At 44.7% G+C, this 14,053-nt stretch overlaps 1 protein-coding gene and 2 long non-coding RNA genes across 6 annotated transcripts in view; 2 read left to right on the top strand and 1 right to left on the bottom strand.

Annotated features, from left to right (window-relative positions):
• The first annotated feature begins 58 nt into the window (after window positions 1-58).
• LOC147995666 (uncharacterized) lies at window positions 59-2,755 on the top strand. The gene is made up of 2 exons (XR_015684584.1): window positions 59-1,313; window positions 2,389-2,755. It is a non-coding gene; the product is annotated as an uncharacterized LOC147995666 (long non-coding RNA).
• Shc4 (SHC adaptor protein 4) overlaps window positions 2,262-14,053 on the bottom strand; it is a 93,866-nt gene continuing 82,074 nt past the window's right edge. Inside the window, exons 11-13 of one of the 2 annotated variants that reach the window (XR_015683408.1) lie at window positions 10,939-11,192; window positions 3,557-4,525; window positions 2,262-2,636 (exon numbers count right to left, since the gene is read on the bottom strand). Coding sequence is in view for 1 of the 2 variants with exons in the window: in NM_001191065.2 (NP_001177994.1) it covers window positions 4,370-4,525; window positions 10,939-11,192 (410 nt within the window). In the remaining variant the exon portion in view is untranslated. 2 annotated transcript variants of the gene reach the window in all.
• On the top strand, window positions 5,887-11,524 carry LOC147995667 (uncharacterized). 3 transcript variants are annotated; one of them, XR_015684587.1, is made up of 4 exons: window positions 5,887-6,041; window positions 7,606-7,767; window positions 8,995-9,115; window positions 10,070-11,522. It is a non-coding gene; the product is annotated as an uncharacterized LOC147995667 (long non-coding RNA). The 3 variants fall into 3 exon arrangements; XR_015684586.1 differs by having other exon boundaries at window positions 5,914-6,041; window positions 8,995-9,184; window positions 10,070-11,524; XR_015684585.1 differs by lacking the exon at window positions 5,887-6,041 and adding an exon at window positions 6,837-6,896 and having other exon boundaries at window positions 7,683-7,767; window positions 8,995-9,184; window positions 10,070-11,524.

Here is a 14,053-nt window from a genome sequence, read left to right on the forward strand (position 1 = left end):
GGCGGAACTCCCAGGCGGAAACCCCGCCTCCCACAAGATCGGTTGAGAAGTCGTCCGCAGTTACGAGAGCGCGGCTGTTCGAAGAGGGCGCCAGTGGCGGCGGGAAGCTTCCCGGAGCCTCCATTGGGGAAGTCCTGAGCCAATCACAAAAGCCTCCTAGAGGACTACGGTTGCCTAGCTACGGCAGAGTGTTTGCCCTCCGAGAGATCAGCGAGGATATTCCGGTTTTTACCCTTAAACTTCTAAGTTTCTTCCATTTGGCCCTTTTCGCTCTCTGAAGTGCCACTGCCAGCTTTGGTGGTTGTTAAATTTGGCATCCTCTTCAGACTTGACTTGTTAAGATTTGTGGGTTTTTTAAACTGATAAAACTGAATGTGCTCCCAGATGCCCCTTCGTTAAAACTTGAATTTCTGCGGATGTTCGGAGATGTTAGCCTATCGTTAAATCCCATTATATCGTCGCACTTGGAGATCGCAAGCATATTGGATAAATCTCATTTTTGCTTTCCACTTTTATGTGTCCCTTGATTGACTCGTTGAGGGTGGCTGGACCTGGCATGTTACAGACCTGAGTTCTGTAACAATTACTGTCTCTGGCTTCTTTGGTTAGAAGGGTTTGGGTTCCAGCGAATGCTAAGAACATGGGCGTAGATTCTCACATCTTTTTAAACCTTTCCCATGTGTACCATGTTAAGTAAAACACTGGTCCAAGGCTCTTCCAAATCCGACTAAGTTTGCTCTGCACCTGCATCCCACCCTTGCAATGCCTATATTGACTCTCAGCTAGAAGTCTGGTACAGAATGAGAACTTGAGTGACAGAAACAGAATGCAGTCACAAGGCTGCACTACCCATAATAGTGGATAGTTCTGGTTTCACCCCTGCTGCTTTTCCTTCTTTTGCCCCTCCGCTCACCCACTCAGCCCTCTGGACACACACCACAGTCACTCAGCAGCAGAACTGGATCTCCCTACCACTGTAGAAAGAGAAGATGGATTTCTTTTCTGTTACAGTCAGTTACTGTGTGTCTGTTTCACTGCTAGAACAATAAGAACGTCTTGGAGTATTTACTTGAGCATTTGTCGTCATGGTTCATGGCCCATGCTAGGTACTCAAAACAACTGTTAACTCAGTGAATTAATGAATGAAGGGGCAAATGAAGATGTTGGGCCCAGAAAAGACTAATGAAAGGCATTCGGGTAAATGGCCTTTGTTGAAGGTGATCCAAGGTGTCTGCTGAGAAAGAGCCTTGGGCGTGCCTGGTTACCAAACTGTGTCTCCTGTCCCGTGCTGAGGTCTGCGACTCATGAGAATGGTAAGGAAAGTAGGGGGGTGGGTTTGCTCATCGTTGAGATAATGTACTTTTCCTTCCAGGATTTCCGTCCACTCAATCTATATCTGCCATGAAGTCCTGTGGGGTCCACCTGCCTTTGTGAGTCCTGAATGGAGCAGGTGTAACTTTTCCTCTTTCTTCCCATCTGTTACTTTTTGATGCTGGCCAGAGCCCAAGTATGTTTTCCTTGGGACTTTGAGCTTTTTCTCTTTCTCTAAAGCTTCCCTTCCACAGTCCCGCTGCTGATCCACCATGTGGCTGGCCTGTACACCAGCTAAACTCAAACAGCAAGGCTTTTTCTCCTCCTCTGGGCAGCTGCAAGATTCACAGCTTGCTTACCCTGGGGCTTTGCTTTGACCTCTAAATCCAACTGTCCCCAAGCTTCTGTTTGAGTCCAATCTTAAATTATTTTACTAAGGAGACTAAGAACCCCAGCAGGAGACCCTGCTTTCTCTGGTATCAATCCACTGTGACTTGAAAACTGACCTTCAAATCACCACCAAGCTCCCCTCCACCACCATTCCCAATTCTGCCTTCGAGTTAACTCAATCAGTGAAGAATCCCAGCGGATCAGAGACGGGAATAGAAAAAAAAAAAAAACAGGTTACTAATGACCTTAGCTAATCTTCTCTTTTGCATCATGGAGATCAGTCATGACCTCAGTACTATCTGTCCACAGCTCCTCCACGTAGACAAGCAGTCCTTCTCCAGAATCAATAACCGTTCTCACCCTCTCCCCTGTCCTGGGCCCCAGACCACTGTGCTGTGCTTGTAGTTTCTCTATACTCTGCCCATACCTTAAATCCCCTTTATTAATCTCTCCTCAAATTACCCAGTTTGAGTGAGCCGTCTGTTTCCTGCGGGGACACTGATCCACTGCACACCTGGTAAAATTTCCAAGTCCCAAACACCACACATTGTCAATGGTCATAAAGCAATAGTCATTTATTTTTAAAGAAAATCCTTTTACAGATATGTGTAGGCAAATGAGCCATTTTAACCTAGAGGTTGAGAATATGAGCTTGAAATCGCATGCAGACATTCTTATATCTCTTAGGGTTGTGTGAACAGTTGACAGTTGTGTGGCATCTGATAGTGCAGCATTTGCTTCCCTGGTTACGACAGCACCGGCCCATCGTCGACTGCCCATGTGCGCTGCTCACAGCATCTTGCTTCTGGAACTCCCACTGGCCACCCAGTCTGTGTTCCTCTGCTGGAAGGAGACGAGAGACCCGCCCTGTCTCTGCTGCAGGTTGCTTACAAGTCACTATGCTGATCCCTTTTACGAAGAGAAATGACTAAGACCTAAGATATATGGAGGAAAATCAATGAAGTATATATTGTTTTCTACCTGTGGGAAGGAAACAAACCTACCTAAGAAGCCAGTGGTGACAGAAATAAAATGGTGAGCTGTTACATAAAAATGCCAGACTTCAATGTACTTGATTTCTGATGATTTCTACCCAAAAGAACTACTCATATTAGACTTAAAACTTACCAAATACATCATAATCACAAAGGTTAAGGTGTGTCTACTTAGCCAAAATGTTGAGATGTTGAGATGACCATCCAGAAAGCTCATGACCGATCTCTCTCCTCTCTCTCCTCTCTCTCTCTCTCTCTCTCTCTCTCTCTCTCTCTCTCTCTCTCTCTCTTTCTCTTCAGTAATGACTGTATCTTTATATGCACAGGTAAGTAAGGACTATAACTAAAACCAACCAGATCCATGGTACCAACATCACCTGCTCTATGCTGAAACACTCGGGGTCAGACCATGTGAGTGTAATTTGACTAAACCTTTCATCTGCAGAGCATGGACACAGAATAAAGGAGAAGTCCTGAATGTTTACCCCCAACTGCATAGTCTGCTTATTAGTGTTAACTTCTAATGAAGAAAAAACTATCATGTTAGGACAGCAATGGACCTCTGAGTGTACCTCGAGCTCCCTCATCTTATAAACAAGAAAAGTGGAATCCGGACAGGTTTAACGGACTGTCAAGGCTGGAGGTGATGAGTAGTCTGAGCCCAGGGCTTCTCTGAGCATTTTTAATCTCACCACTGGCTGAACCCTTGTCCACTGTGTGGCAGGCCTTTCCAAGCCCTTCTGCATCTTGTCTGATCACATGTAGATCACATGTAGAGAAGGTGATGGGACACATACCAAGGTGACACCAGGATACAGTGGCCACCAGTCAAAAGGAAATTTTGCTATGCTTTAAATTACCTTCTGTACTCTCAACAATGGCATCAGTGTGGGCTGAGCATGAAGAAAACTGGCTTCGTTTGCTGTCTTTTATATCCATACACTCCAAATCAGAAATAACCAAGGAATTTGGCTTTCTGAATGTGTCCCATGCTGCACACGAACAGCTCAGATAGCAAAGGTCAAGGAACGCTAGCCAGTGAGTTTGGCCCCCAACCTTTTAACCAGCAAATGAGACAGAATTAGGAAACCTTCGGTGACTTTTGCTTTCATTCCACAACCACGACATAGTCCAAGTTTGATGTCAGTGTCATATTTAAGATGGCAGCAAAAAGTGCTACTAAACAAAATGTAATAAAGTCAATGCTATTAGTCAAAATGCTTCTTCTTGCTGTTTCTAGCAAGGAAGAACTTTTTGGCAACTGGTTCTGTAGCTATAGAACATGAAGACACTTGGGACTAATCTCCCCACAGGAAAATGTCCCCGGATTGTCAGGGTGAAGGCACGTACCACTGCCTAGGCAGTTCAAGTTGTCTTTAGCATGTGAAATTGTAGTTGTGCTTTTGAGCTTTTCCTCAATGCCATGTGACCTTTAAAAAGTGACCTCCGTGCATATGGGTCAAATGGCCCAAAATTCCTCTTCTCAGATTTTCATATTCAGAAGATAATCTATGACTTCTCTGTTTTATAAAAGACCTGGGTCCATGGTGGTCTAAGAAAGACATGTTTCAGAGTTTGTGTTCTACTTCATGTGTTGAAAAGATCTGAATGGTCACTCCTCCTGACACAAAAGGGGTATGCTTCTGATCGCTCTGACACGGTGCCCAGAGTCATCATTTCTTCGAGTGCGAAAGTCCTGGGTTATTATGTTTTTTTACTGGTTGTTTAAGGCTTACTTCACTTCCAGAAGAGATGATTGGCAAACTATTATCCATGTGGTATTTGATCAGGTGGCCAACATTATCAAACACATGGTCCTTGGTCCTCACCTGGGAAAGGAAGCACACATATGTTCAGGTTGAATAATAGAGGTTCTGAAAGATGTAAACAAGTGTGGGCGAGTGTCCCTAAAGAAGTTGTTTTGCTAAGTGAAGGGTAGGTGCTTTTCAATTCTGTTTTCCCTAATACACCAGTTTATCTTTGCCATTTACCCTTTGCAGTAGTATTCCTACAAGTTCAAAGGTAAGCACTTGCCATTCAATCCAGATCTGCAGCCCGTCTTTCTATGCTGTGGTAAAAATTAGAAAGGAACATTTCGGGGTTGGGGATTTAGCTCAGTGGTAGAGCGCTTGCCTAGGAAGCGCAAGGCCCTGGGTTCGGTCCCCAGCTCCGAAAAAAAGAACAACAACAAAAAAAAAGAACCAGAAAGGAACATTTCCTATCAGTTTCCAAGAGCCGGATTCAATCACTCCAGCTGCTACTCTACCACGAGGTCCTAGACACACACACAGACACACACACACACACACACACACACACACACAGACACACAGACACACACATAACAGACACACACACACACACACACACACACACACGTGCACGCGCATCTCGTTCTGTGGACCCTGCGTGTTCTCACTCCGCACCAGCAACAGAACCAGATCCGCACGCTCTAACTGCCTCTCAGCCATTTCTTTCACACTCTGTCCTCGTTGGCCCAGTAAAATCAAAGGTCCAGAAACTTGTAATTAAGCAATTAGATTTACATGTTAATTTCTCAATCCACAATACACCCACACAATAAATTCACTGCCAATTAATAAAGATTTAAACTGCCCACCTAGACAAGTTAAAATTGACCTAGACCACCTGGTTCTGGATCATCCTGCTCTATCGTCTCCATCCTGATTCTTCTCACTCCGTCTTCTAGGTTCCTCCCCACCTACCCTTCCTTCTCATCCAATGATAGGTTACCCCTTATCCTGGACCCACCTTGCTGCATAATGACATCATCCTACATCTCTACAGAGCTGTGCTTGATGAATTCTGTTATCTCGACACTTCCATAAATATCCAGCTGATGTATGTTCAGACACTGTCCCAGGACTACAATTATCTTCCATAGACTGAATGCTTCCATGTTACCCCCCTCTCTGCCCAAAGCAGACCCCTCAGGGAAGCCCTACCTCTCCTTAGAACCTCAAACACAAATCCTGTCTCCTCCAAGAAAGCTGCCTACATTGTTCTAAGAGGCATTCAGGCCGTCTTCCTGCAAGCTTCATTAACAATAGCTGTTTCATAAATACCAGCTTCCCGGTATTTACTGCCTGCCTGCTGAAGGAAATGGACTTGTAGAATCTCCTCCTAGCGTTACCATTCATCTGCCCTCCACATGCTTTACTGTCTCCTCGGGTTCCTGTGTGGAGGACAGGAACCTGCCAGGAGAGCGAAGGCCTACAACTAGCCACAGGGCCACCTTCCAGCAGGGCAACCTTCCAGCAGGGCAGTCAGAGCTCTGTCTGCATATTGGTTTGACCGATTGGAACATGGACTATAAATCAGATGGTAAGATCTATAACTGAATTTCCTGATGTTGATTATTATGCTAGAGCAGTGAAAGAGAGTGTCCTTAGTCTTGTAAGCACACAAGACAAGGATAAGGAGACAGTGACATTAGTGTTTTCCCTAAGGCCTTCGAACCTTACTGAAGTTTCTCTCTCTTCCTGCTCCAGTGTAGCTGACCAATCCTGCTGTGCTCTTAATTCCAACTCATCTGTCTCCTCTTCCTCCATGTTTCTCCAGCAGACACTGGGTCCAGGATTTCGAAATTCCCACCATGAGGCTCACAGTTATTGTCTCTGCCTGCCCTACACCCTCCACTGTGCCCTCTAACCAATCCTGCAGATAGCTGTCAGGACGACCTTTCTAGTATGAAGACCAAAAGCAGCCACTGTGCAAATACACCAGATGTCATGATAGCCGAAGTTTTAAAGCATCCTAAGTTGAAACTGAAGAAAGTGCAAACACTCTATTTGGTGGCTTCTTTGGAGAATCAAGCCTGACCCTTGTGGGCCCCCTCGCTTGCATGGTAACAGCTGGGTAGAGTGGTGACTGTTCAACAGAGAGTCAGCCATAGCCTCTGTACACTCCATGATTTAGACACTTCCGCTCCGTTACGTTTTGGTCAGACCCTGCAGACATTTGCCTTTGCAACCCCATCCACAAAAGCTTTGAAGAGCTATGTTGTAGGATGTCAAACAGGAGAAGGCGGGTACAAGATAGAACGAGGCCTGTCATTGGACGAGAAGGAAGGATGGGTGGGAGAAAAGTTTTAGAGAGGGGAGGAGACCAGAGGGAGGAGGAGAAGCAGCGGAGAGAACATGGAGGCTGATGTTAAGATTCCTCTCTGCACACTTACAGGTTGTTATGAATGTTCTTAAGGGATGGATGTGTACAGGGCTTTGTGTGTCTAGGTGGGCAATTATATCTTATCAATTGGATCAGAGGTTATTGTGTTGTGTGTTCTTTTTTATGGCGATTTAAGTTTAAGAGAGTTTGTGGTGGTGGAGACACTGGGCTGCCATGGTATTGGGATGTGTGTATGTCTGGCATGGTGGCAACCTGCCTTGGGAACTAGATGGGTAGAGAGATTGTTGCCAGGCTCAGAGAGAAGCCATCAGCAGTGTGATATGGGATGGAGCAAAGGGGTTGAGAGGCTTTGCTGACTGAGATGAAGAGATCTACCAGATATCTTGGGGCACTGCAGTGCCGGATCTAGTGTGTGATAAAAGTCAGCAATTTTTAAAACAATTTTACAGCAACACTGTGCAATTTTTTAAGGCCATTAAATGAGATTTGAAGCATGTAGATCAATATTGTCAACTCAAACTTTCTCCAATTGAAACTATGCCACTCTCAGAACCATGACTCCCCATCTCCCCTGACCTTGGCAACCATCGTTCTACTTAGAACCATCGTTCTAAGTGGGAGCATGTGACATGTGTCCAGAGACTGGCTGGCTTTTGCTTAACAAAAGGTCCTTAACATCCTCGAGAACACAGTATCCCTTGGTATATGTGCAGCGTATCTTCTCTCTCCTCTTATCCATGAACTCTGAAATTATTTCCAGTGTCTTGGCCATTGGAATATCATTGCTATGAGCACAAGTGGAACTCTCCTAAACATGGTGGCTCCCGTTCTTTTTAGACAACTGCCCACATGGGAGACTGCTACTTTGTAAACTGTTTTCTGGATTTTATTCTTGGATAATCACCAGCTTAAGAGACTTGAGGTAAGAGTCACATTTCTTGTTTTTTAGAAATGCTGGGCACCCTTTCGCAGAGCTGTTACTCTCCTCCTCTTCTCTCCTCTGGAGAAATGCCCCACCCTGGAGGGGATGTTTTGTTTTGCTCTGTTTTCGTGAATTTCAGGGTTTTCTTCTGTGTTTTGAATGTTAACTCTATGAATTCATAGTTTACAAATGCTGACCACCTTCTGTGGGCTGAGTATAAACTTACAGTGCAAAGGCATTTAGTGTAACACAGAGCCACTTCTCTGTGCTTGCTTTGTGATTCTTGTACTCTAGCAGCCTCACCTAACAGTTACTAAGAAGCACCACCCTGGGCTTTCTCCTGGGAGTGCGTCTTACAGTCCAGTCTTTGAGCCATTTGAGTTTTTTTGTTTGTTTGTTTGTTTTGTTTTTTTAAGATTTATTTATTTTATGTGAGTACACTGTCATTGTGTTCACACACACCAGAAGAGGGCGCCAGATTCCATTACAGATGGTTGTGAGCCACCATGTGGTTGCTGGGAATTGAACTCAGGACCTCTGGAAGAGCAGCCAGTGCTCTTAACCGCTGAGCCATCTCTCCAGCCCTTGAGTTAATTTTTGTTACTAGTGTAAGGATCCAGGTTCATCCTTCTGCACGAGTGTATTGATTTCCCGCCTGCATTTGGAGAGCGTCCTTTCTCCAGGGTTTACTTTAGGAAGATTTAGTGATCTTCTTGCAGATCACTTGACAGGACATGTGACTTTACCCCAGTTCATTACCTTGTCCTGTCGGTCTAACCGTCTAATTGTATGTCAACACTACCGTTTTGATTAACGTAGCTCTGTAATGTGTTTTTAGGTTTTCAGCTTTATTGTTCTTCCAAAACAGAGTGTTTTGATTATTCAGATTTCCATGTATCAGTTGACTGTGAATTTTAGAATTTTCTGTGTCTATAAAATGCCATCAGGACTAAAAATACAATTAAAAATAATTTTAAATTAGTTTAATTAGTTTAATTATTAAACCAATTAATATCATTCTTAACAAAATAATATATTAATAGTTATATTATTAATAAATAATTTGGAATTATTTAAATTAATTATTATTAGAATATAAAAATGGAATTATCTTTTAAGAATTGCAATTGTGTATGTGGATTGCTTTGGGTGGTGTGAACATTTTAATAATGTTCAATCTTTGAATACACGAAGGAGATGTCTTTTCTTTAATTTGTGTCTCTTTAGCTCCTTTCTATAGGTTGATGTCGTTATGCAGGTGAAGGCAGACAAGATAAAACGAAGCCTGTCACTGGACGAGAAGGAAGGAAGGCAGAAACAGAGGCTTTAGGAGGAGAGGGAGATGCAGGTGAGAAGGAGCGAGGAGAATCAAGATGGAGATGAAGGATGACGCAGACGTGGGTGGCCTTGAATCCAGGTGGGAGGTTTATATCCTTATCAATTGGTTGTGAGTTTATTGTGTGTATGTTTGTGCATTGAGAATTTGACATATAAATCTGGTTGTTGGGTTGCAGTTTACTGAGTCATGATTTCACTGGGTTGTTGGGAGTGTGAGCAGAGCCCATGGCAGGGAGCCATGATAGGCCAGTCCACGATGGGCTTGTAGAGCCCTCGGGTAGCTGGAACCAGAGAGTTTGCGGTTAGCAGAGAGCCGCCAGGAGAGATACTAACCAGAGATAAATTATGGTGAGTTTCATATGGCCCCGCCGGTACCAGAACTAACACTAGAGACCAGAGTGGCAAGGTGCCACACTGAAACATTGGGGACTGCCTGGATCAGAATGCACTTGGGGCAGCTTGGAGTCCCTGAGATGGATCAGCTCTGGTTCCTATGGCTTGATGGAGCCGGAACTAGCAAGAGCAGGACCACCCAGGTCAGAGGGAACTCAGGAGAGAAGCTCGGAGCGGTGCATGGGGGAACCAGTCTTGCTGTTGCTTTTTTACTGCAACACCTTTCATCGATGTTTTACAGTTCTCCATGTGGAAATATTTCTTCCTCTTGGATGAGGATAGTTCTGAGCACCTTTTTACTGTTGCACCATTATTTCTCTGACTGTTTTCTTCCTCTCCTTTTGAATATGTTTTGTATGTGTGTAAGAAACAACCAATTTTGCATTAAAATATCCATTTATTACTATTAATTTCTTCCTGTTTTCTTACTCTTTTTTAAAGTGTTTCCATCATGAAAAGGTGTGGAATTCTGTCAAATGCCTTTTCTATGTTCATGGAGATGATCGTACAATTTTCACTCTTCTTCCCATTTGTCATGGCTAATCTTGGTTGTCACCTTGATTACATCTAGAATCAACTAAGGGCCAAGCAGCCAGGAATGTCTGTGAAGGAGTTACTTGATTGGATCATTCGAGGTGAGAAGATCAACCCTAAATACAGCCATGGTGTCGGGACAACACTCTCCTCAAACAAGTTAAAGTCTTCCTCTCAGCCTGAGCTTAAGGAGGAACGGTGCAAATTCTCTCTGTTTTTGTGTGTTCAGATTCTCCATTTCCCTAAGATTCAGTCCTGGGGTGGGATGTGGTTTTAGACAACTGTCCATTTCTTCTAGTTTGTTCAATTTGTTGCCATATAGTTACATATAGAAATCTTTTAGCCCGGGTGGTGGCGGCATATGTCTTTAATGTCAGCATTGGTGAGGCAGAGGCAGTTGGATCTCTGTGAGTTTGAGGCCAACCTCGTTTATAAAGTCCAGCACGACGGCCAATACTCTACAGAGAAACCTAGTCTCAGAAACAAAACAAAACAAAACCGTTTATAATCTTAATTCGCAATACCCACTGTAGTGCATTTCCTATTTTATTTGTATTTTAACTAAAAGTTTGTCAGTATTCTTAATGCTTAAGAAAGCTGGAATTCTTTGTATGGCACACCACAAATCATGTTCTCTCCTTTATGTCATTTAACTCTGCTTTGCTGTATTTCGCTGAGGTCTTATTCACCTGCAGGAGCCCACTATGACTACAGGTTTGTCCTGCTGAACTGAATTGAGGAGGACAGAAAGGGGCTGCCCTCCACATGGTGCTCCAGGGCGGCTTCCCATGCTAACCATACCACTACTGCTGGCTGTATGGTTCAAGAAAACATTAACGCTTAGCCTTGACCTCTCCGGAACACTGCAGATGCAAAGTGTGGAGCACGACGAGAACTCAGCCGTACCTTGCCTTCAGGATCCACCAAGAGAAGATGCTTGGCCTGGCCGCCTTGCAGTCCGCTCAGTACAAACTGGCCGGGAGATGTCACACTCTCTCGAACCAAAAAGTCCCCATCCTTCACCAAAAGTCTCTCCGCTGCCCCCCTGCTCAGCCTGCCGTGGAAGCATTCCTCACTCCACAGTTGCTGCTTAATGTGTGGCAAAGCGTGTGAGCTCCCAGGCTTGGCGGTGGCTCCTGGCTGCACGGTCTCTGGTGCCTCTGGAGTCAAAACACAAAGGAGAGATCACAGAGTTATCACCTCAGCAGTCCATCCGTTCTTCCTTCTGTGGTCTAGGATCTATATAAACAACTTCAGGGACCGAATGTCCCGGCAGGCTCTGAGAGCTGAATGTGTACATCACCTTTACCTTCTGCCACTAGGAAAGGGTACCAGGTATTTCAGTGGGTATTTCACTTAGTCCATGAGCATTGAGGATTGGTTCTAATGCTTTGAATTAATCCTGCCCCCCAAATCCAGAATCTGCATGTCCAAACACTGAAGGTCCTTGATTGACCAATAAAAAACCAACAGCCAATGGCTGGGCAGGTAGACTGAGGCAAGAGATTGAGATTTGCGTGGGCTAGGAACCCAGAGAGAGGAAGAAGACAGAATCCCCATGATGGGGGAGAAGAAAGACCAGACCTAAAGGCCCACTGACATGTGAGGGTCAGTTCCCCGATTGGGCCTGGGGTAACAGAGATGAAATCTAAATTTTAACACAGGAGTATGGAAGGGGGTGTCTGCTAGCAGCGGGAAGTTTAGTTGTGCCCAACTATTAAGGTAATCACCATGGTGTATTAAAATTAACTGGTGTGGTGTGTGTGTGTGTGTGTGTGTGTGTGTGTGTGTGTGTGTGTCTGTGTCTGTGTCTGTGTCTGTGTATCTCTGTGTGTGTGTATCTCTGTGTGTGTATCTGTGTGTGTCTGTGTGTGTGTCTGTGTGTGTGTGTCTGTGTGTGTGTATCTGTGTGTGTGTGTCTGTGTGTCTGTGTGTGTGTGTCTGTGTGTGTGTGTCTGTGTGTGTGTGTGTGTGTGTGTGTGTGTGTGTGTGTGTGTTATTCAGAATCCAGAGGGCTCTAGCAGGTGGCTGGGAGGTCAGGAGCAAAGCAGTTAGTAAATTCGCTGCTACACACGAGAACTGCTCCTACAAAAGGAAAGGCGCTGCTTATTAAAAGGGGGGAACCACTTACGCTGAACCTGGATCAGACAGAACTTCTACATTGTTCCCCCTCTCACTTTTTTATTGATTCTGAATTTCACATCATGCACCCCAATCCGACTCATCTCCACATCCTTTCCTAACCACATTCCACTCTTGCAATCTCCCCCAAAAGAAAATTTCAAAATGTTTAAATTTTAAAAAATCAAGCAAACCAACAAACAGAACCATTGAAGGTTCAGTGTGTCACAGTGTATCACAAAGTATACACCCTTTCGTCCAAACATCTCTACTTGCAAATGGTCATTGCAATGAGTCCTTGGTCTGGCTCAAGGCCACCGGCTTCTGCTGCACCATCAACACTAGACCCTCACTGGGACTCTTTCTAAACTCTTTTCAAAACCACAACTGAAATTTTGAATTATGCCCACATTTTTTTAACATTTAGCTTTTTATTTTTATGTGAGTTCATAAGATGCTAAGTTTATAAATTTAGCGCACCTAGACATTCTCCTTGGCAAATGTTTTAGCCTAGCATTCCTACCAAACTGCCAGGCTGTGGTTCGTATCGTTCACCTGTCTGAACTACACACGTGGTGAGACAAAAGCAAGCGCAGTGTCAGCGGGGCTCAGACTACATGGCTTCCCCGGCTCCTAGGAAAGCATCGTCCTGAGCCGGGAGCGCTGAGAAGGAGAACACGGCCTGTCAGTGAACACAGCACTCACTATGGTGGCTGCTAGTGCTAATTACAGTGTGGCTCTCATTCATTATGGCAGCCACTTGTGGGAGGCTTCAGATAATTCATGCTATTTTATTTTCAAAATTAAACAGGCCCTCCAAAGTGGATTTTTAGGAAGGCTAGATCACTTATTTAAAGTCACACTGCTAATGCTGTAGAGCTGAGATCCGAAACAAGGACCATCTGACTCCAAAGCTTGGTCTTTTTAGTCAACAAACTCCAAGGCACTGGCAAGGGGTGTAAAAATGTTTCCATTTTCCAAACTGTCTGGCTGCCCACGAAGACCTCTGGAGATAGCAGTGCATCTCCTAGACATACCACACCTGTAACCCGACATTTAGGAGGCTGAAGCAGGAGGATTGCTGAGAGTTTTATTTAGCATGTGACACAGCAAATTTAAGGCAAGCCTATACAAGCCAATGAGACTTCCTCAAAGCAAAAGAATGAAAGATGGAGGGAAGGAGGAAGGAGGAAGAAGGGAGGGAGGGAGGGAGGGAGGGAGGGAGGGAGGGAGGGAGGGAAGGAAGGAGAGAAGGAAGGAGAGAAGGAAGGGAAAAGTTAGGAGGAAGGAAGGAGGAGGGAAGGAAGGAAGGAAGGAAGGAAGGAAGGAAGGAAGGAAGGAAGGAAGGAAGGGGGAAAGAGGAAAAGAAAAATGGTGCAGAGGTGGAGAGCACTTGCTGCTCCTGCAGAGGTCCCTGAATTCAGTTTCTGACCCACAAGTGGGCCCATAACCACCTTAACTCTAGTTCCGAGGGATCTGGCTCCCTCTTCTGGCCATCATGAGCACTACATGAATGTGGTGTGCCTACGTGCAGGCAAAACACTCGTTCAAAGTTAAAGTAAATAAACCTTTTTAAAATCCACCAAAAATAGTTCACTGTATCAAGTTTGTGATTGAACTTTGTTTAAAATCATATGTTTAATGGTAAATTAACAAAAAGTAAAAGAAAGAAAAGAAAAGAAAAAACACCGTAAGAAAGCAGCATTGTGTTTTGAATTGCACAGGGTCTTTTGCACAGACAGCATTCCTCATTCATTAACACAGCAGAGTACTTGCAGCCCTTACGGACGGCCTCACCAGGAGAGATGCCCTGGACTCAAACTGTGCGACTTGTATCCCGCCACGCTGTGAGGTCATCGGTGTAGGCATATGGATAACCCAATTCCCACGTCAGTACGCT

This window comes from Rattus norvegicus, chromosome 3, assembly GCF_021556685.1.
Source record: "Rattus norvegicus strain SHRSP/BbbUtx chromosome 3, alternate assembly SHRSP_T2T, whole genome shotgun sequence".
NCBI classification, from domain to species: Eukaryota; Metazoa; Chordata; class Mammalia; order Rodentia; family Muridae; genus Rattus; species Rattus norvegicus.